The 24,141-nt window shown below is 39.3% G+C and overlaps 1 protein-coding gene across 1 annotated transcript in view; it reads left to right on the forward strand.

Annotated features, from left to right (window-relative positions):
- ACOXL (acyl-CoA oxidase like) overlaps window positions 1-24,141 on the forward strand; it is a 317,436-nt gene that overhangs the window by 279,612 nt on the left and 13,683 nt on the right. The window contains exon 18 of the mRNA XM_040623184.1: window positions 9,853-9,954. Coding sequence (XP_040479118.1) covers window positions 9,853-9,954 — 102 coding nt within the window. The remainder of the gene's footprint in view (window positions 1-9,852; window positions 9,955-24,141) is intronic.

A 24,141-nucleotide genomic window follows, 5' to 3' on the forward strand; every position in this document is an offset into this window, starting at 1 on the left:
TTTTTCACATGCTTCTTTTGCCATCTGTATATCCTCTTTAGTAAAGTCTGTTCAAATCTTTTGCCCATTTTTAAACTGGATAATTTGTTTTCCTACTGTTGAGTTTTAAGAGTTCTTTATAAATTATGGATACAAATTCTTTCATCAATGTGTGATTTGCAAATATTTTCTCCAAGTCTGTAACATGCATTTTCATCCTCTTAACAGTGCCCTTTGCAAAGCAAAAGTTTTTGGTTTTGATGAAATCCAATTTTATCAAATTGTCTTTTATGGATTGTGCTTTTGTTGTCCTATCAAAGAACTAAGAATGTTTAACTCAAGGTCATGGAAGGTTTCTCCTATTTTTTTTCCCTAAAAGTTTTAGATTTTTATATTTTATATTCAGATCAATGATTCACTTTGAACAAATCTGTGAACAGGTGCGAGTCTTAGGTCAGGTTTGTTTGTCTTTTGACCATTGATATCCAAATGTTTCTGCACCATTTGTTGAGAGACTATTTTTGTTCCATTAAATTCCTTTTGCATCTTTGTCAAGAATCATTCAGGCATATTCGCAGGGGTCTATTTCTGGGTTCTCTATTTTTTTTTCTTCCATTGATCTATGTGTCTATCCCTTGACAATATCATGCTATCTTGAATACCATAACTTTATAATAAGTCTTTATAACTTTATAAGTCAAATAGGGTGGTTCCTCCAACTTAATTCTTCTTTTTCAAATTGCTTAGGTCATTCTAGTTTCTTTGCCTTTCCATATAAATTTTTAGAATTAGTTTGTCTATATCTCCAAAAAGTTCTCTAATTTTGATTAGAGTTACATTAAATCTATGGATTAATTTGGGGAGAATTGACAAATGTACTATTTGACTCTTCTAAGCTATTTTATTAGTTCTTCCTTGATTTCTTTCATCAGCATTTGTAGTTTTCAGCATAAAGATAATATACAAGTTTTTGTAGATTTATGCCCAAGTTTGAAATTTTGGAGTGAGCTATTTTAAGGGATATATTGGTTTTTTTAAATTTATTTATTTGAGAGGGAGAGAGAGAGAACAGAGGGAGAGGGAGAGAATCCTCTAGAAAACTCCCCATGGAGCATTGAGCCTGACGCAGGGCTACATCCCACAACCCTGAGATCATGAGCTGAGCTAAAATCAAGAGTCAGACGCTTAACTGACTGAACCACCCAGACACCCCAAAGGGTATATTGTTTTAAATTTGTTTCTAATAGTACATTGCTAATATCTAGAAGTTCAGTTGATATTTTTTGTATTGACCTTATATCCTGTGATTTTGCAAGCTCACTATTAATTCTAGAGATTTTGGATTTTTTTTTTTTTTTTTTTACATTTCTTACAGGTTTTCTATGTTTGCAAGCAAACAGGGACAGTTTTATTTTTTCCTTTCTAATTTGTATTTTTTCTCTTCTAATTTTTATGCCTTCTTGTTTGTTTGTTGTTGTTTGGGTTTTTTGTTTTGTTTTGTTTTGCCTTATTACGTGGACTAGAACTTCCAGTGTATCGATGAATAAGAGTGATGAAAACAGACATCTGTGCCTTGTTGTGGATCTCAGGCAAAAAGAATTTAGTTTTTTGTCATTAAGTAGATATTAGCAGTAGAGGGGTTTTTTGTTGTTGTTTTGATTTTTTGGCATGTGTGTGTGTGTCTGTGTGTGTCTGCGTGGTGTAGCTGTCCTTAATCAAGTTAAGAAAGTTCGCTTCTCCTCCTAGCTTCATAAGAATTTTTATCTTGAGGGCGCCTGTGTGGTTCAGTCCGTTGGGCATCTGACTTCAGCTCGGCTCATGATGCTGGGGCCCGGGCTTGGCAGGGAATCTGCTTCTCCCTCTGCCCCTCCCCCCTGCAGATGAGTTCTACCAATTTACCTTCCCATTAGCTATATATGAGAGTTTGTGTTTCCCTATAGTCTCACTGAGAGAATTTAATATTATATATATAACTTTAGCACATCAGATAAAATGATAGTATCTCAGCATTATTTCTCTAATTATAAGTGATTTGAATATTTTTTATATATTTAAAGACAACATTTTATTTTTTTGAATTTTCTGTTCACGTCTTTTTCTCATTTTTCTATCACATTTTTGGTTCTTTGCCCTTTTAATATAATATTTTTATTGAGGCGTAATAGACATGCAACATTATATTAGCTTCAGGTGTACATATAATGATTTGATATTTGTATATATTGCAAAATGATCACTACATTAAGTTTATTTATTATCTGTCAAAATTCATAATTATAGAATTTTTTTCCTTTGATGAGAAATTTTAAGATCTATTTCCTTAACATCTTTCAGATCTACTCTATAGTACTATTATCTGTAGTGGTCAAGCTGAAGATTACATTCCCATGACTTATTTATTTTATAACTGGAACTTTGTACCTTTTGACTCAGTTCACCATTTTAACCACCCCCTATCCCCCACCTCTAGCAACCACCAATCTGTTCTCTGTGTCTGTGAGCTTGGTTTGTTTTTTGTTTTTAGATTCCACATATATAAATGAGATTATGTTATATTTGTCTTTATCTGTCTGACTTATTTCACTTAGCATAATGTCTTCAAGATCCATCCATGCTGTTGCAAATGACAAGATTTCATTCTCTTTTTTATAGCTGAATAATATTCCCTTGTATATATAATTGACCCTTGAACAACATGGGTTTGAACTGCGTGGGTTCACTTATACACAGATTTTTTTATGGTGCGGTACCATGAATATGTTTTTTCTTCCTTGTGATTTTCTTACTAGAATTTTCTTTTCTCTAGCTTATTTTATCGTAATACAGTATATAATACATATACAAAATATGTGTTCATTGACTGCTTATGTTATCAGTAAGGCTTCCAATCAACAGTAAACTATTAGTAGTTAAGTTTTTGGGGAGTCAAAAGTTATATATGGATTTTTCCTAGAGGTGAACACTTGTAACAACCTCTGTGACCTTGGCCACAGCAACTTCTTGCTAGACACGTCTCCAAAGGCAAGGGAAACAAAGGCAAAAATGGCAAAAATGAACTATTCAGACTTCATCAAGATAAAAAGCTTTTGCACAGCAGAGGAAACAGTCAACAAAACCGAAAGACAACCTACAGAATGAGAAAAGTTATTTGCCAAATGTCTTATCAAATAAAGGGCTAGTATCCAAAATCTATAAAGAACTTATAAAATTCAGCACCCAAAGAACAAATAATCCAGTCAAGAACAAGGCAGAAGACATGAACAGACACTTCTCCAAAGAAGATATCAAATGGCCAACAGACACATGAAAAAATATTCAATATCATTTGGCATCAGGGAAATATAAATCAAAACCACAATGAGATACCACTTCAGACCAGTCAGAATGGCTAAAATTAACAAGTCAGGAAATGACAGATGTTGGTGAGGATGCGGAGAAAGGGGAGCCCTCTTACACTGCTAGTGGGAATGCAAGCTGGTGAAGCCACTCTGGAAAACAGTACGGAGGTTCCTCAAAAAGTTGAAAATAGAGCTACCCTGTGACCCAGCAATTGCACTACTAGGGATTTACCCTAAAGATACAAATGTAGTGATCCAAAGGGGCACCCGCACCCCAGTGTTTATAGCAGCAATGTCCACAATAGCCAAACTTTGGAAAGAGCCTAGATGTCCATCGACAGATGAATGGATAAAGAAGATGTGGAAAACACACAAAATGGAATATTATGCAGCCATCAAAATTGAAATCTTGCTGTTTGCAATGATGTGGATGGAAAAAAACTATGAAATCTTGCCATTTGCAATGATGTGGATAGAACTAGAGGGTATTATGCTAAGGGAAATAAGTCAGTCAGAAAAAGACAAATATCATATGATTTCACTCATATGTGGAATTTAGAAACAAAACAGATGAACATAGGGAAAGGGAAGGAAAAATAAAATGCAATCAGAGAGGGAGAAAAACCGTAAGACACTCCTAACTATAGGAAACAAACTGTGGGTTGCCGGAGGTGAGGCAGGGGGGCAGATGGGGTAACTGGGTGATGGGCATTAAGGAGGGCATTTGATGTAATGAGCACGTATTATATGCAACCGATGAATCACTAAATTTTACCTCTGAAACTATTACACTACATGTTAATTCAATTGAACTTAAATTACAAAAAGTAAAAAGGAAAAAAAGTTATATGTGGATTTTTGACACCACAGGAGGTTAGTGCCTCTAACCCCTGCAATGTTCAAGGTCAACTGTATATGCCACATTTTCTTTATGCATTCATTGGTTAATGGACACTTAGGTTGTTTCCATAGCTTAGTTATTGTGAATAACATTGCAGTGAACATCGGTAGGGAGCAGATACCTTTTCAAGTTAGTGTTTTCAGGTTTTATGATAAATACCCAGAAGTGGAATTGCTGGATCATATGATAGTTCCATTTTTAATTCTTTGAGGAACCTTCATAGTATTTGCCAGAGTGGCTGCACCAATTTACAGTCCCACCCACAGTGCACGAGGACTTTTTTCTCCATGTTCTTACCAGCATTTGTTATCTTTTGTCTCTTTGATAATAGCCATTCTAATAGCTATAAGGCGAAATCTCATTGTGTTTTCAATTGGCATTTCCCTGATGATTAGTCATGTTGAATATCTTTTCGTATACCTGTTGGCCATCTGTATGTTTTCTTTGGAAAAATGTTTATTTAGATCCTCTGACCATTTAAAAAAATATTTCATTTATTTATTTGATGGGGTTAGGGGAGAGAACAAACAGGGGAACAGCAGGGAGAGAGGGAGAAGCAGCCTCCCTGCTGACCAGGGAGCCCAATGCTCAGCTCCATCCCAGAACCCTGGGATCATGACCTGAGCTGAAGCCAGAGGCTTAACCAGCTGAGCCACTCAGGTGTCCCCCATTCTGCCCATTTTTAAATCAGATTGGGGGTTTTGTTTGTTTGTTTTTGCTATTGAGTTGTATGAGTTCTTTATATATTTTGGATCTTGACTCCTTACCAGATATATGATTTGCAAATATTTTCTCCCATTTGATAGGTTTGCCTTTTCATTTCATCGATGGTTTCCTTTGCTGTGCAGAAGCTTTTTAGTTTGATGTAGTCTCACTTACTTACTTTTGCTTTTGTTTCCTTTGCTTTTGGTGTCAAATTCAAAAACATCATTGCCATGATGATTCATTTTAGTGTATTGAACCAGCCTTGCACTCCCAGGATAATGCCCACTTGGTCATGGTACATTATTTTTTGTATATATTACTGGGTTCAATTTATTAATATTTTGTAGGGGATTTTTACGCTTACATTCACGAGAAATATTTGTCTACAGTTTTTTCTTTCCTGTACTGTCTTTGTTCAGTTTCGATATCACGGTAATGTTGGCCCCATAAAGTGAGTTGGGGAGGGTTCTCTCTTCTATTTTCTGGGAAAGACTGTGTAGAATTGCTGTTATTTCTTACCTAGATGTTGTGCATAACTTGCCATTCTCTATGGAGAACCTTATTATGTTTGTGTTAGCAGCCAGTGTACCCAGTTGTTCACTGTGGTTCACTATGGTTCCAGTGTCAGTAGAGTCTTCATGGCCTTTGCAGTCCTCTTCTGTTATGTCCCACACATGCACCATCAGTGTCAGTCTGGCACCTGCATTCTCATCTATGTACTAGTTCAATTCTCAACCTGTTCTGTAAGATAATTAGCATCTGATTCATGTACGCACACTAGGGGCTGAACCCAGTTTTTAAGCAACTTTATAAGATTACTTTCCCAAGCCCTTTTTCTCCATGATCTCCTTGATACTTTCTGGTTCTCTGGAGCTACCTCTTTTCATCCTCCAGCCACAAATTTGGGATTTAGTTATCCCAGTCTGCTACATATGCCTCCAGGAACAAGCAGCTTGAGGACCAGGGGGAAAAATGAAAATCACCACCAGTTTGATGGTACTTTGAATTCTGGTCCTCTTACCCAATCTTCATGCTACTGTTGATTTTTTGAATTTCTCAAATAGCTTTTGCATTCACTCTGTCCAGGAGTAATGGCTACATTCAGTGGGAGAACTGAATGAGTCTTTTACTTCATCTTACCCAGAATAGAATCTATGGCCTCTATATTTTGAAAGAGTTGTCTGTTTTGGTTTTTTAAATTCTGAAAAGTAGAGGTGCTATGGTAGATCGAAAAATATCTTTGAATCCTGAAAAACTTAGTTCCAACCCTGGCTCTATAATTCAACTTTCTTGAGCCTCTGTGTCTTCATGTGTAAAATGGGGTCTATGTCGTGGGTTCCCAAGATCACCCTCAGGTTTGATGATTTGCTAGAAGGACTCACAGGACCCAGATGTATAAAATCTGTATGTACCTCACAAAAGGATACAGATTAAAATCAGCAGAGGGAAAAGGTACAGGGGGTGTAGTCCAGAAAGAGCCAACAAGGCTTCCAGTTGTTTTCTTTTTCTGGAGTCCCTATAGACAGCTCCTAATTCTCCCAACAATAAAACAATATGGCAATGTGACATCATGAGCAAAGTGTTGCCAACCAGGGTATCCAAGCTTTGGTGTCAGGGTTTTTACTGGTCTGCAGCAAAATATTATTCTGACAATACAGTAGATACAGAAAAAAGGTTGTGATTTGGGACACATTTTAAGAAACCAGGCTAAGAGTATGGGGGTGCTCCTTGATGCACAGGTCTAGGGTAGCTAAATCTAAGCAATGAGGAGAGAGGTGATGGGAGAGAGATGCTTGTCCGAGGATAAATACAACAGGATAGCATTTAATAAATGTCAGGATGGCCAAATCCCAGCATAACATGAGGCTTGACAAATAATCTGATGAAGACTTAAAAGGTCATTTTTAGCTACATTCAGAGTTTGAAGAAACAGGCTTCTGGTTTGGGGAAGAAAGCGTTGGTGTTAAGAGATGGCAAAAAGAAAGCAAAATTCTTCATCCTCTATAATGTTCCCATCTTCTGTCTGAATTGGGAAGGCCTTGCAGTTGTCCTTTGGAAAACCAAGAAGGTCAAAAGAGAGATATCAGAAAATTAGAAATGAGCAAATATGCACATTTTTTAAAAGTGGGGAAAAAAGTAGATTTGGGAAACTATAGAATTTGAGATTGATATAAATCCAAGTTAAAATTCTAGAAAAGAGTATTCAGAATAGCTTGTGAGCAATTAGAAAAGAGATGGTCACTAGGAGCCTATCTGTGTTCACTATGGCTAAGCCTTCCTAAACGAATCTCATTTCCTTTCTTAATCAGGTTACTAGAAGAGAAAATCTGGGGAAATTGGTGTATCTTGATTTTAGCCAACACCTTGCCAGACTCTCAGGATATCCTTATGGACAAGCCAGAGACATGAGTTAGATTACATCCCAGTTAAAGATTGAGGAGGGGTGGAGAATGAGGTAGGGATATTCCTGCCCCCTGCCTGCCTCCCTGTGGGGTCACCATGGGATTTCTGTGTTCCTAGGCTGAAGGTCACAGCTCCTCTTAAGAAGTCTCTGGCTGTACATCTCTCTCTTCCGGGATCCCGTAGCCACTCCCTGCCCTCCTCCCTTGAAACCTAGAGCTGGTAGCAGTTCCAGACATACTAGCTCTGGGGTACTGCACTATCCCTTGTGGTTCTCCTACAACTTGTCCACCCCTTTATGAAAATAATTTCTTGAACTCCTCTTGAATCATCCTAATGTGAACATGTCATCTGTTTCTTGGTTGTACCTTGACTGACACAAGATTCTGGATTGAGTGAGAAAATGAGTTAGATTATTTCAAAAAATACTTCTATTCTGTGGCTCTGGATTTCTTCTCACTGACCTTATATGTTTATAGACCCAGGAGTGATGAGAATTAACTTTCTATACCTAGGAATCCTCAGTAAGTATTTTTTAGTAGACATGAAGTTCACCTAGAGACTTGTGGTGCAGTTAAGCCACGTAATCTATACGATTTATTATTTTTGTAAGAATTCATGTTATCAGGGTGTATGACAGTATTTTTCAGTTGCTCTCACGACGTCCGCAGGGTCAGCCAACATCTTTACTGCCGTTATATAAAAGGGCCAAAGGAAGCTTACACTAGCCAAGCAGAATGTTGGCAAGGTGGTAAAAGCGCCATAATTAATCTTTTTTTTTTTTAAAGATTTTTTATTATATTATGTTAGTCACCATACAGTACATCCCCAGTTTCCGATGTAAAGCTCGATGATTCATTAGTTGCATATAACACCCAGTGCACCATGCAATACGTGCCCTCCTTACTACCCATCACCGGTCTATCCCATTCCCCCACCCCCCTCCCCTCTGAAGTCCTCAGTTTGTTTCTCATAGTCCATAGTCTCTCATGTTTCATTCCCCCTTCTGATTACCCCCCCTTTCTTTATCCCTTTCTTCCCCTACTGATCATCCTAGTTCTTATGTTCCATAGATGAGAGAAATCATATGATAGTTGTCTTTCTCTGCTTGACTTATTTCACTTAGCATTATCTCCTCCAGTGCTGTCCATGTTGTAGCAAATGTTGAGAACTCGTTCTTTCTGATAGCTGAGTAATATTCCATTGTATATATGGACCACAACTTCTTAATCCAGTCATCTATAGAAGGGCATCTCGGCTCCTTCCACGATTTAGCTATTGTGGACATTGCTGCTATGAACATTGGGGTGCATATGGCCCTTGCGCCATAATTAATCTTAAATATCTCTCATAGACAAGCTACTAAGCCATACTGTGACCCTTTCTGGGAAGATTGAACAGTTGAGGCTCTCCATAATGATGCTAGTTCAACGGTGTCCCAGAACCTCAGAAAAGGAAGAGCCCATGTAGTCTACATGACTTCAAACTGTGTTATTTCAGAGTCTCGTGGGCCATAGAAAACATACTGTCTTCTGGCAATGCAGATCATTTCCATTTGACTCTGAATTGAGGGTTTTGTTATTGTCACTTGGGTGGACTTTACATAATCTGACTTCTGAAGAGTCATCGTCTTTTAGAGATACACAGTGAAAAGCTTATAGATGAAAAGCTTATAGATGAAAAAGCTTTGCTTCACAGTAATACAGAAAGGGTGGGAGGGAGATAAAACAAGATTGGCCACGAGTGGATGGTTGTGGAAACTGGGTGATGAGGACGTGGAAGGACATTCTACTCTTCTCTCGGCTTTTGTATGATTTTCAAATGATTGAATATTAAAAACTAAATAGTTAATTAAAAAGTTGCTGCTTGATACAGGAAAATTCATTTATTATTGCTCGATGCCACTGATGTCATGAAGGAGTTCTGTGGGTAAGTTTCAGGAGTATAATAGGAAAAACATATTGAAACAAATGTAAACGAGGAATGCTATTTTTATGAAAGTTTCATGAAATAGGGCTCAATGGAAAATATCAAGATGATGTTCAGAATGTCCGTTCAGAATATCCTTTCATGAATTGAGAAGGAAATCAAACAAAAATACTACATCGTGTTTTAAAAAATACTATATATGGATTTTGCTTCTAAATAATCTGGGCTGAGGGAAAACGGGGTGAGGTTACAGGTCAAGTGAGATTGACCATCAGTTAATATTTGTGGAACTGGGGGAATGACCATATGGCAGTTCACTATGCTATTCTATTTTTATATATGCTTTATGTGTTCTATAGAATAATTTTTTTAATGTTTTTTTATTATGTTAGTCACCATACAGTACATCCCCGGTAGAATAATTTTTAAAAATAAAACATATACTGCACATCCAAAATGTGACCATTTAGAGTTAGACAGTATTAACTTTTATGATTCAATGAAATGTAATATTATGCTATTTTCTTCTTCCTCCTTAGAGTCTGCACTTTCTAATATACCACTGTTTGTTCATTTCTCTCCTCTTCCCCCATGCCTTAGTTTTGTCTGTTATATGGAACCAAGCTGGTGTTCCAGGAGCGAGCCTGGTATCTGGAACATAAATATTTGACTCCCACGGCCAGCAGGAGGATTAGGAGTCAGGTAAGCGTCCCTGGTGTGCAGAAGAAACCCTTTATGCATTAGCTGTCAGCTCTTTGCTTTCTTAGAAAACAGTCCTGTCAATCTTTTATCGGTTTCCACTCATGGATTTTTATGCCTCTGGGACTTCATATACGTGTTTTCAGTGCCTACCATGATCATATTACACGTCAGCGTTTAAGTGACAAGGAAATGATTCCCCGTGCATGAACTTCCCGACCTGAAAAGCAGAGGAGGGAATCAATAGCATTTTCCTTGTCTTGGCAAGAAAAAAAAAATGTATCAAGTGATTTTCATTTTTCTACTTCTTACCAAAACCTATGAACTCGTTCTTCATATTCAGAAAAAAAGACCTGCGGTATCGTTATGTGAGAAGTAGCAATGGAAATTCAATGTGATAGCTACAGAACAGCTGAAAATGAAGACAGAGCCAGGGCATCACCACCAAAATGCTGCTCTAAAGAAAAAATATATATATAACAACATGATCATCCATAAAACCTATTTTCTGAGTGTTTTCTGAGGGGCCTGTCTTCCAGGCCCTCCGTTAGATGTTATAACATAAACAGGTATGTGCTCGGTCTCTGCATTCAGAGGAGTTTATGACATGAGGACACAAAACTGACTTTAAAAAGCAAATAACAACAAGGGAGCAGAGACTTTCCAATGAATAATTCCGGAGTTCAGAGGACAGAGATCACTTAGGAGCGAATGCCATTCTTCTATCTGACCTTCAAGAGTGGAAAATTCCCACAAAGTGGTGGTACGATTGAAGAGGGGAAATCAGTCCAGCCTTCAGACAGGGTTGGTGGTGAGTAAAATCATAGAAATGGGAGTATCTGGGACAGACATGTTAAGAAACAGCGAGAAGACCAGTTTGGCTGATGTCTCAAGTGAAAGCCTGGAGAAATCTGCAGGAGCCAGGCTGAGGTGGACACTGAAGAACCTTGGAGAGTCTTTTCCTTTTTCAGGAGAACAATGATTAGGAAGAAAAGCATATGTAAAGATGTTTCAGTTATCTGTTGCTATGTAACAAACGGCCCCAAAACTTAGTGGCTTAGAATATCCAGTTATTATTTCTCACGACTCTGCATCTGAACAGGGCTCCGCTGGATGGTTCTCCTGCTGCCCATGGTGTCCATAGGGGCTGGTGGCTGCTTCACTCTCATGATGGTCACCTCAGCTGGGGTCACAGGATCATCTGGGGGGTGCTGGGCAATTGTCTCCTTTGGAGTGGCCGATGTGGGCTTCCTCACAGCATGGTAGCGTCAGGAGGGCTGACTGTTTTCCCTGATGACTGGCTTCCAGAGAGGAAGTGGAAGACGCCAGTCATCTCAAGACTTGGCCCACTGCCAACATACTGTTACGTCAGCCACATTCTGTTGGCCCCAGGGAGTCCCAAGGCCAGCATAGATTCAGGCAAGAGAAGAGACTTCACCTCGCATTGTGAGAAGCAGCGTGCCCATGGAGGGAAGGAAAACTTGATGGCAGCTATCTTTGGACACTGACTACCTTCCACAAAGAAAATGCCCACTTTGGGGAGAGGAAAAAAGAATATTTTTAATTTAGAAAAAGAGAGCTGCAAGAAGGAAGATTTTAAATCCATGTGATTAGGTATTTCAGTGATATAGATGAGATAACTACATCAAAAGAATGTTGAGTAAAGAACCCAACTTTCACATACAACATTGAGTACTCTGTATTCTATTAGTGCACCATGCTTGCCACATTTTTCATTTACTAGATACTTGTAGCAGCCTGGGAGATAAGCAGGGAACAGGCAGACATTTTGGAACAAACTGTCTGTGGGGCTACGTGTGAGTTGCTGAGACCCATAGGACATCTCAAGGCCTTCTATTGCAGATCTCAGTGCTGCCAGCCATGAGCACTCACCCCTCCTCTGGGCTTTCCCAATATTCCCAGAGGGAAGAGTGTAGTGCAGCTGGCACAAATGCTTCCCTTCTCGCTTCTGCCACACCCCTTTGTAAGGATTTCAAGGTTTCAGGAATGTTATTAGTAGCTTCTTTTCGCTAAAATGTCTGGGGCCCTTGGCCAATTAGAGGTGCTTAACAGGAGTGGGCTTGTGAAAGGGTGAAAAGGGGACAGGGATGGTGGATATTACTGAAACTGATCTAGATGCTTTCATGTGATAATTCTTTAAGTTTACTGATTCTTTCTTTCTTTCGGTGCTTCTAATGTGCTGGTTAATTCATCCCCTAAATTTTTGATCCTGTTTGTTAGGATTTTTATCTTAAAAAATATTTTTTGTTTTCTGTTTTATATCAACTATATAATTTTAGTTTCTTATCCCCTAAAGATATATTCAATTTTGTCTTTGATTTCTTGATGCACTGAAGCATAGGTATTTTATAGTCTATAGCTAATAATCCCAATATCTTAAGACTTTACCAGTCTATTTCTTTTTGTCTGTTATTTCTGCTTTCTGTATAGTTATCTTTTAATATGTGCTGGTCATTGTTACTGAAAAATGTTTTGTGAGATTTACATAAAGGCCAAATTGAAGGCACCTTCTTCCCCTTATAAAGCATCTGAAGGTGCTCTCAGTTTAAGACCCAACTTAAATCAAACTCAAGACTTGAGGTTTCCTGTAAGACTCAGAGAGTTCAAATAAGAGCAGTAATTCCTTCACCCTCTCCCAAGGTCATAGCTGTTTGGTATCCAGCTTATTGTAGCAAGGGTCTCTATTAAATTTCTTGCCTAGTGCTGGCCCTGGTTTTGACTGTCATCACCCCTACTGCCACCCCAGCCACCATGAAGCTGTCAAAGTGAAAATTCAAAATTGCTGGAAATGGCATTGCTTTCAGGGTAAATGCTACTTTCTTGATTATTTTCTTTGGTTCCTGCTTTCCCATAATTTTTGCCATTATTATTTTGCCAGATCATTGGTACTTTGAGGAGGATGCCTATATTTTCTCTAAGAATTTTGGTTGTTTTCAGCAGAATAGTTGGGGGGAAAATCTAGCTCTTTAGTATCAGAAAAAGGAAGTTCCTTCAATGTTACACCGCTTGACCCCACAACAGCCCTTTACGTCATTTTCATTATCCTTACACGTAGATGAGGAAATGGAAACCCAACATGGCAAAATAACTTGCCCAATGTAACACAGCTAGTGAAAACCCACATTTCTCTGACTCTAAACATTTTCATTTATTTTATTTGTATAAAAATCAACATTAGCTAGAAACTACAAGTACACCCAGTGTCCACTTCTTGGTTTCTAATACCATTTTCCATTAAAAGGAAGCAGAGTTCTTGGAGAAACGGTTGATTCTAGGACTGGGGCAATGAATATACAAGATGAGCCTGGGACATCTTTCAGTGCTAGAAAGTGAGAAAGTGCTCCAAACACAAACAAAAACAAAATAGCCCGCGATTCTGGGGTTATGCCAAAGGGACACTGGAAGGAGCTAACAGAAAGAGCTCCTAATGGCCAAAGCTGGAACAATCTGAGCAACAAAATAAATAATGCAGCATTGGATTATAACCCAAAGTGTAAAATAATTAAACAGAAGGCTATAATGATATAAATAAATGATTAAACAGATCCATAAATGGGGTAAAAGAGACCAGTCTTTCTTACTAATGTATGTAGATTCTTCCCCCTTCCCCCTTCCCTTCCCGTGTGGGTTGGACTCGGTGATTTTCTTTTATTTTAAAGAACAGAGCATTGAAAGGGAAAACAGTTACTTTACAGTGGAGCAATCTGGCAGATCCCACCTTAACCAAGTGCACAAGGCGAATACCACCAGTAATAAGTTGCGTTGATGACATTCACTTGTGATATTGTACGGTGAGAAGAGCACTTCGCTCTTCCCCCAAATCCATAACCTCAGTCCAACCCCGAGGGAAAAAAAAGTCAGACTGAACCAGATGGAGGGACGGCCTACATAAGACCTATGCAGCCTTCCTCAAACTGCCAGTGTGTGCAACACAAGGAAAAACTAAGAAATCAACCCAGACCAGAGGAGACCAGGAGACATGATGACTAAATGCAGTGCGGTGTGCTGGATTGAGTCCTGGAAGAGAAAAAGGACATTAGTAGAAAAACTGGTGAAATCTGAATAAATCTATAGTGAGTTAATCTTAATGTACCAATATCGACTTCTTAGTTTTTACAATGGACCATAGTTACATTAGGTGTTAAGAGAAGAATTAGAAGAAACTGGGTGAAGGATGTATGGGAACTCTGTGTATTATCTTTGGAACTTTTCCATATATCTAGAAGTATTCCAGAATAAAAAGTTTATTTTTTTAATGTTTTTTTATTATATTATGTTAGTCACCATACAGTACATCCCTGGTTTCTGATGCAAAGTTCGATGATTCATTAGTTGCGTATAACACCCAGTGCACCATGCAATACGTGCCCTCCTTACTACCCAAAATAAAAAGTTTATTAAGAAAAAGAAAGCATCAGGGAGTAGTAATCAGCCTGGGCGGATTGTAAATAATAAAACTGCAGAACACCCAGGAGTTATGCTGAAACTCTAGGCTAATAATAATTAGCAATGCATATATTTATGCTAAAAGAAAACAAATTTAATTTCATTCTCATAATTAAACAACTGCCCAAGATCCTAGCTGAGCGTGGAAACCGAACTCCTAATCCCAAATGGAGATGGATTAAGCAACATCCTGCTTGTGTGCATGGAACACTACAAGACCTGAGTTCGAAAGCTTCACAGAGGTCTGCCTGATGTCCTAGAGGGAGTAGAATCCATCCACATATTGCAAAGGCAGCACAAGTGTCCTGTTGTCCAACTGAAGCCCACAGGAATGGGGGTTGGGTTGGGGTTTGTTTTCTTTTTTAAACTCCAGCCTCTCCCCTACTGCCCTTCCTAGCTGGGATAACTAGCTCCTCTCTTTTGTCTGGAACTTGACTGTTGACAGAGCTCATCCACATTCATTATCCTGTGTAATCCCCACAAGCCACCCCCCCACCTACCGAATAGCTGTTAATCCACTTGATGGATTGGGAGTCTAAGACTGATTGGTTGCTGATTTAAGGAGTGGTAAAGGTGAGGCTTTGGGCTCTAGACCACTGCTGTTCTCAGGTTCCCAGGCCTGAATTGTAGGATGAATCGGCTCCACCTTTATGCCCTCAAAGTAGGTAGGGCCTTGGCTCAAAGGCAGTCCCATGGCAGTGCCCCCAGGGCTCCATTGTAACAAGGCCCCTAAGTAAAAGACTTCTGTTCCCTTTTCATTAGGTACTTTTTGCAGGAGTACAGAAAGAACAATTGCACAATTGTGTGCTTTGTTCTTGGAAAATTTAGTGTCCCGGCATTATCTTGTTTCATTCTTCATTAACCTAGACATTTGTATTTATTTTGCTTCAGATAATTATCAGCATGAGGGAGTAACAATCAGCCAAGGCTCATTTTAAGAAGGCAAGCCTTTCAAAATAAGCTAACAGTTAATAACTGTGTGTCTCCATTAAAACCAACTTCATTTTGCTTAAAAAAAAAAAAAAGACAAAACAAAACAAAAATTTCAACCTCTTAAAATAATGTACTTTATTGCAAATGGCCTGAATCTTCTACTTTTTATTCCAACCCTTAAAGTAAATTTCAGTTTTAGATAGAGTAGCCTCATTTTTCTCATTGAAGTGTGGAACTCCTGGGCCCAGCTGTCCTGCTCTGTCAGGGCCCACCAGCACTGGAACAGTGACTCTTGGTGACATACAAAGAAGAAGCAAGTATGTAGACATGTGGTCAGCTCACGCCAAGAAATCGACACAGGGGGAAGCTTTAAAGTTTATGTGTGTTGAGAGAACCACAGCCCAGCTGTGGGTTGCAGATCAAAAAAGACCCTATTCAGTGTGGTGAAAATAATACTCAGCAAAATGTTGAATCAGGTTCTATTTCCTGCCCCAAGCCCAAATAACGGAACCACGTGAGAAAGCATATTATAAAGGATCTGCAGGGAGGTCAGGGAGGACTGCATAACCCAACCCAGAGGTAAGGAGGGCCACACTTTGTACCTTCCAGAGGTTATGGGAGATTGCCTGTAAGAGTAACAATGTGAAAAACCAAAAATTCATGCAGGAAGAGAGAAAATAAATACTAATCATGACCATGTCCAAGCAATCTTGACACCCCTCTCCAGTATTTGATCATATTACACCCTAATGTTGCCTTAATGTCCTATTTGAGTCATGACCTGTCAGTTTCTTCCTAAGTGCACAGTTTCTGCTGGAGCAACAGATGCCTAGCACCTCGTTCCATCTGAGTCGTTCTCCCATGCCTTGAAGACTGTTTTCATTTTAGTGTGCCCACTGATGTGCTAGGGTGAAGCCCAGATTCACCAGGACAAGTCTCAGTCCTCTCCTATACCCTGGCCAGCAAATGGACCCAAGAACAGACCCAACCCCCAGTAGACTTTGTATGCTCCACTGAAAGGAACCCACCTTTCTCTCCCTGAGGGACAGCTGCTCAGGGACCCCATGGCAGCAAGGAAGCCATGGGGAGACTGTTGATGGCAAGTGACCTCTTAGCTGTATCTGTTCAAGCCTATAACACACACTAAGGTTTGGATTTTAGTTTCAGTTTAGCCAGTCAAATGGTTGAATCATCAAGGGGGAAGAACGTTCAAGCCCATGGATGAATGGGTCATTCAAGTAGTTCAGATGTACCACATTGATTTCAGTGACACATTGATTTATTCTTAGGAAATGTGGCTTGGACTAAGAATGTGCGAAGTGTGGCAGACACCAGACCCCAAAAGCCAAGACGCTACTTGGCCCCTTGGAATTTAGAGGATGGGTCACGCTCATTTGCTATTTTGAACTAAGTGTAGAATATAAATTCAGTCATTGCCTTGTGGCCAAAAGGCTTGGGGTAGAAGAAACAAAACAGGAAGAAAACTTAGGGAGGAGTTCCAAGCTGGAAAGATGGTGTTCGTATGTTAGTCCTTCTCCTCAGATCTCAGCTTCAAAAACATGTACATCCTACCTGTACTCTTGAGGCTTAGAAACAGTGTACATGCCCTTCACCTCCTACAAATGCAGTAGGGCTGCTTTCCGTGCTGCTGCTCTTAAAGGTTGCTTTTTAATGGACACTCGGATATCTTATTCTGTTTCCCTTTTGCCAAACCACCTGGATCAAGGCAACTTCAGATGCTCAGATACCAGAGTCAAATGCAATGTGAACTGGGGTTTTAGGCACAGGATGTTAACAACGCACTTGGACCAGGAAAGAGAGGTTGGGTTTCTCAGTTCCTTGGCCTCATTTATTACCCACAGACTCTTGCTTTTCCTTGTAAGGATTTGAGAAGGAATCTTTGGTTCCCTCACCCCTGTCCCACCCACCCAGCAAGGCCCATCTGACTTGGCCACAGTAAGCAAATGATGAGGTTATGACACCTGGTTGTGTCCTTTAGGCTGAGTGGAGAAGCTAGTGTGGAGTGCAACCCCGAGCACCCATTCTATCAGGGTGAGGAGGGCCATCTCCTGTTTGGTGGCTTCAGTCAAGAAGCTGGGTATTATGAAATGATAGCACAATGGAGTGGTCGTACAGGGAATGCAACTGAGTCAAATTGTAAAGTCTTTGTAGATTCAAAAGCATCCCCAGACTGTTTTTAACTTCCTTTCACTTCTGTAGGACCCCCTGGTTCACCTCCAGGAGACAGCAGGGGCCAACTAGAATGTGAATGCATCCTGGTCCACCTTCTCTTTCCAGACCCAAGAACTCAAACAGGGAGAGAGGAAAAATAGCAGTACCAACAGAGTGCCACTAAGAAAGTAGGAAATCTCCTTTCCCTTCCCCCTCCCCTTTATCCCTGGCCAAGCCTGTTCTTCAGCAGCATAAAATATGTTGTTGAACTATAAATGTAGGCCACTCAACTGAGGTTAAGAAAATATAAGTGGGGTTTGATTTCTTCCATTTGGCCAGAGACCCTGAGGTCACCACTCCTAGCATCCTGGTTTCTGCATGGCAACCACCTGGTCAACCCTCACGCTTTGCCCCATAGTACAGCTTTGTTTATCTGGAGAAGGCACTGGGATCATCCATTCTTTCCTTCATTCAAGGATAACTTGTTAGAACCACAGAAGAGAACAGCTTATTTTGCTGAGCTCCAGCCTCTGAGCTCTTCTGGCAGCTGCTTTATCCTGGGGTGATCCTTGAAATGCTGGCTAACTGGGGCATCCTCCATGAAATTCTCTGGGTTCATCCCCTTACCCCAGGATGCACAGCAAGAATTTTCCACTGGTGAAATTGGTTCCTAAAAGTAGCTGTGTTACACCAAAAAGACCTTTCAGGAGATGGAATTGAGCTGTATCTAAACAGACTAGAGCAGACCCTGGTGCAGTTAAGGACAATGTGGGTTTTATTATGATTCCCATAATAATAAATTTTAAATGAATTACTGAACTTAAAACAGGAATGATCCCTACTATAACCGTTTTGGTAGAAATTAATATTCCGGCTAGAAATGAATATTTTTTTACAAAATAAAATGTGTTTTTAGTTGCGTTTCATTTTTCCGATGCTAAGTTACATTTTTCCTTTGATTTTAGAGGCTAGGTACTGCTCTGGCCTTCTCTACTTCTTCTGTCTTCTGGGGGGCTCAGAGCACTTGGTACTTAGTAACTATACAAAGACAGTAAGTCGGGGTGGCCCCAATTTAAAGCACAGACAATGGACAGGACTCACTTGTGAGAACCCAAGGGTGTGTAGAAAACCAAGACTCTACTGTGGGCTCCTCCCCTGGAGAGCTGGTCATTTACATCACAGAACTACCAGGCATTAATTCTATAACCAAATTGGCTATTGCTGAGACAGTGTAAGAAAAATATCCAGCTCAAGTGTGTAACTTTTTGCAGGGTCTTTGGGGATACAGGTGATCTATTTCTTAATCTGGATGATGGTTACATGAGTATGTTCATTTTGTGTTAATTTAGCAAGCTAGAACATACTCGTCATTTGTATCTCTGCATGTCCATTATGCTCCAACCAAAAAGAATAAAAAGAAAGAATCTTCTGTTGTGCTTATATAAAACCTTTGTTAAAACTTAATCTGAAATTTATGTTATGGTGGAGGAGGGTAATTAAGCTTTTTATTTTAAGAGAATCATAGATCCTCACGTACTTGTAGGAAATAATACAGAGAGATTTCCTATCCTTTTACCTAGTTTCCCCCAATGGTATCAGCTGCAGAACCATATTACAATATCACACCAGGATTTTGACATGGATACAGTAAATATACAGAGCTTTTTCATCACCACAGAGGTTCCTCCTGTGGCTATTTTATAGCCATGCCCTCTTTCCTTCCCTTGCCTCCCTTATAATCCTTAGCAAACATGAATATGTTCTCCATTTCTATAATTTTGTCATTCCGAGATGTCGTGTAAATGGGATCACATAATATGCAACCTTTTGGTTCTGGCTTTTTCCACCCAGGATAATTTCCTAGAAATCCATCCAAGTTGTTGCATGTGTCAGTGGTCTGTTTCTTTTTATTGCAAAGTACTACTCCGTGGAGTGAATGTAGCACAGTTTGTTAAACCATTCATTCATTGAAAGATACCTGGTCTTCTTCCAGTTTTGACCATTAGGAATAAAGCTGCTAGAAACATTCGTGTATAAGTTTTGGTATGAATATAGGTTTTAATTTCTCTAGAGTGAATACCCAAGAATGCATTTGCTGGGTCTAATGGTGGGTACATGTTGATTTTTTTTAAAAAGAAATTGCCAAAACTGTTTTTCAAAGTGGCTGTAACATTTAACATTCCCACCAGCAATGTAAGAGTGATTCAGTTTCTTCATGTCCTCACCAGCATTTGGTGGTGTCACTCTTTTCTATTTTAGCTGCTCTGATAGGTATGCAGTAATATTTAATTGTGGTTTTAAATTGCATTTCCCTAATGGGTAATGATGTTGAACACTTTTTCATGTGTATATGTGCCATTTGTATATCCTCCTTATTGAAATGTCTGTTTCGGCATCTTTTGCCCCTGTTCTAATTGGTTTGTTTGGTTTTGTTTTTTTTTTTTTTTTTAACTGTTGAGTTTTTGGAGTTCTTTGTATATTCTAGATACTAGTCCTTTGTCATAGCTTGTAAATATTTCTGCCTGGCCTGTCCTTCCATCTTCTTTTTTTTTTTTTAATTAATAATGATTTTTTATTATATTATGTTAGTCACCATACAGTACATCCCCGGTTTTCGATGTAAGGCTCGATGATTCATTAGTTGTGTATAACACCCAGTGCACCATGCAATATGTGCCCTCCTTACTACCCATCACCGGTCTATCCCATTCCCCCACCCCCCTCCCCTCTGTAGCCCTCAGTTTGTTTCTCATAGTCCATAGTCTCTCATGTTTCGTTCCCCCTTCTGATTACCCCCCCTTTCTTTATCCCTTTCTTCCCCTACTGATCATTCTAGTTCTTATGTTCCATAGATGAGAGAAATCATATGATAGTTGTCTTTCTCTGCTTGACTTATTTCACTAAGCATTATCTCCTCCAGTGCCGTCCATGTTGTAGCAAATGTTGAGAACTCATTCTTTCTGATTGCTGAGTAATATTCCATTGTATATATCTGTCCTTCCATCTTCTTAACATGGCCTTTCTCCAGAGTAAAAGTTCTTAATTTTGATGAAATCCAGTTTATCAGTTTTCCTTTTGTACTTTTGCTGCCGTATCTCGGAACTTTTCACCTATCCCTAGGTCCTGAAGACTTCGTTCTATAGGTCTTTCCTAAATGTTTTTTACTTCTACATTTTACAATTCAGTCCACGATCCATTTTGAGTCAATTTTTGCATAAGGTAGAAGACTTAGGTTGAGATCCATTTTTTTTTTGGTCAAAAATGTCCAATTGCTCCAGTAATAAATAGTTTGTTGAAAGGTTATCTTTCCTCCACTGAATTGCTTTAACATCTTCGTCTAGAATCAGTTGTGCATATTTCTAAATGGTATTGCATATTTGATTTTAAGTGTCCACATGTCCATCACTAGTATTTGGAAACAATTGATTTTTATATGTTGATCTTATATCCTACAATCTTGTTGAACTTGCTTATTAATTCTAGGAGTTCTTGCAAATTCCTTGGAATTTTCTCTTTTTTAAAGATTTATTTATTTGAGAGGGACAGAGCATGCACAAGTGGGAAGGGCAGAAGGAGAGGGAGAGAGAATCTCAAGCAGACTCCGTGCTGAGTCCAGAGCCCAACATGGGGTTCCATCTCATGACCCTGAGGATCATGACCTGAGCTGAAACTCAAGAGTCAGAAGCTTAACAGAGAGGTGCCCAACCTTGGAATTTTCTACATAGACAAACATGTCATCTGAAAATAGGAACACTATTGCACTGGATATAGGATTCTGGGATGAGGGTTCTTTTCTTTCAGCACCTGAAAGCATTTCAGCTTTCATGGTTTATAATGAAAATCCATTGTCATTCAAATTGTTTTTTCCCTTATAAGTAAAGTGTGTTATTTCTCTCTGCTTTCAAGATTTTTTGGAGGTTTGGGTTTTTAGTTTTCAAAAGTTTATGTGATATGCCATGTGTGAATTCCTTTGGGTTTATCCTGGGTGAGGTTTGCTCAGCTTTTTGAATTTGTTAGTTTATGTCTTTTGGGCAAAATAGGGTTTTTTGGTCATTTCATCAAGTGGTTTTTAGTCCTGCTCTTTCTCTTCTCCTTCTAGAACTTTAATGACACTTAAGTTAGGTCTTTTGTTCCAATCACACAGGTCCCTGAGCCTCTGTTGTTGTTGTTGTTGTTGTTGTTTTTCTTCAGTCTATTTTCTCTCCATTGTTCAGAGTTAATAATTTTTATTGTTCTGTTTTCCAGTTTTCCAGTTCTTTCCTCTGTTTCTTACATTCTGCTGTTGAGACTATCCACTGAACTTTTATGTTGGTCATTATTTTTTTCAGTCCTCACATTTCTGTTTGGTTTTTTATATCTCCTATTTCTTTGCTGAGATTTTTCTATTTTTTTCCATTGTTGAAGCATTTTTATGATGGTTGCTTTAATTCATTTAATTTAATTCTGGCATTTCTGTCGTCTCATGTTGGCACCTATCAATTGTCTTTTTCTTTAGTTGACTTTTATTGAAACCTAAAGTTTTTTGGGATATTAAATTATGAAACTTTGGCTTTTATTTAAGCCTCTGTTTTCAATCCAGTGCTCCAGTGGGAGAAAAGGAGTATACCACCTCGTTACTGCCCTGTAGAGTCAGAAGTCAATTCTCCACTCAACCTCTGCTGATCCAAGGGGTCCTCCTTGTTCCTGCTGGGTGACGGCAGAAGTTTTGGTTGCCAACTAGGCCTCCACTGACACCTTCCTGGTGGTGAGGGGTAGGAGAGCCTCACTGATGCTCCCCACATGGCCTCCATTAACACTGGTACTGTCTTTGCTATCACCACGTGATGGTTAAGTCCTTCCTCTCACTAGACCTCCTCTACAGTGCTCCATCTGGAAGAGGAAGGAGTGCATCTCTACTGCCAGGTAAAGGTGGAAGTCCAGGTTCCCCATGTGGTCTTCACTGACATGATGGTGGACAGCTCATTACAGCCTGGCAAGAAGATTAAATGACTAAACTTGCCAATCAGCCTTGAGAGACATGGGTGGTGGAGCCACAGGTTTTCTGTGGTGTTTGGCTGGAGTAGGGTGGTTATTGTCTAAAAGTTTTCTGTCTTGCATAGCTGCCCCTTTTGACTGGAGAGAGCATCTTTTGTTGGGATTTTTGTATGCCTCTGTTGATGTTCCTGGGTTTTCAGCTTCTTTAGCTCTGAGTGTGGGATATATGAGGTAAAAAGGAAACCCAGAGAATTCGCCACTGTGTCATTCCTCAACTCCCAGTGTCCCTAAACAGTCTGTCTTCTCATCTTTCAGAGTCGTCTTATGTTTGTTATATATATATAATGTCCAGGGTTTTCCGTTGAGCTTAGTGGGAGAATAGGGAAATGTGTATCCATCCTCCTGGAAGGGAGCTTTGACTGATTTTTGAGAAGCAAAAATGGTAACTGATAGGAATGCTTTCTGGAGAGCTTCCTGAGTTCGTTTGAACTCAGATTGGTGGCCTCCTTGGATCTTCAATTTGTTGAGTCCTTTTTCACTTGAACCATCCCTAGTCCCTCTGTTCTCATGCTGAAGAGTCTGCCTGCAACTGTTTCATCCGGGGACAATACTTGACTTTATGTGGAGGATCCTTTCCAGTCCTTGTTGGACTGAGAACCATACAATCCTGATGCCTATAAACCCAAGCAAGGAATTTTCCCAAGAAAAGAGCTAACCTATCTATGGCAAAATGAGGAAAATAAAATATATTGAGTTTTTCATAATGAAAAATAATTTTTCATTAAAAATGTTATTACGTTCCTCCTACTTTTTTAGGTGCTGAATATTACCATTTAAATAAAATAGTGATAGTGGTCCGTTTTTTTTTAATATCCTTACTTGACATACACAAGAAAATGTTGGCAATTACATGTTGGTTCTCCCCACACTGTTTTTTTCCTTTCCTTTTCTCTTAATTTAAAAAAATTGAGGGCTACTTCACATACATTGAAGCACACAAATCTTAGTGGTACAGTTCAGTTTGTTTTGACAAATCAAATGGTAGATTGCGTAATGTACACCCCATCACCCAAGAAATCTCCCTCAGCCCTGTTTCCATCGATCCCTCTCCCGCCCCCCGCCGGGGTTCTGACTTTGTCAGTACAGCTCAGTTTGCCTGCTCTAGAACTTCATAGGAGTGGAAGCAGATAGACTCTCCATTTGCTCAGTATGATGTTTGTGAGATGTTCAGTAGTTCATTCTTTCCCTCTTTTTTTCTGAGTGGTATTTCATTGTAGACACCCCTCCCAACCCCTTCTGCTTCCCAAATGTTGATCTCTCTCGGCCTCTGCTATGTCAGTCTTGAAGAATTGACCTTGTTACTTCCAGCTGACCTCAGCTGCATCATTCCGTGGGCATTAAGGTACAATGGCTTATTTATATGCACTGTGGGAAGAAAAAAATATCTGAAGGCTTGGACTTACTTTTAATTTTTTTCTTTCATTAGAAAAGTTTGTGCTAAAAAGTTTATTCTCCTGTTGATAGACATTTATGATATCATGGATCAGTGTTATAAATAAAATTGTCAGGATTATTTTTGTACAACTTTTTTTTTACATTTTTTTTCATTTCTTTTGGTAAATGCTTAGAAGTATGATTAAAAGG

Source organism: Ursus maritimus, unplaced genomic scaffold, assembly GCF_017311325.1.
Source record: "Ursus maritimus isolate PB19 unplaced genomic scaffold, ASM1731132v1 scaffold_6, whole genome shotgun sequence".
Lineage (NCBI taxonomy): Eukaryota > Metazoa > Chordata > Mammalia > Carnivora > Ursidae > Ursus > Ursus maritimus.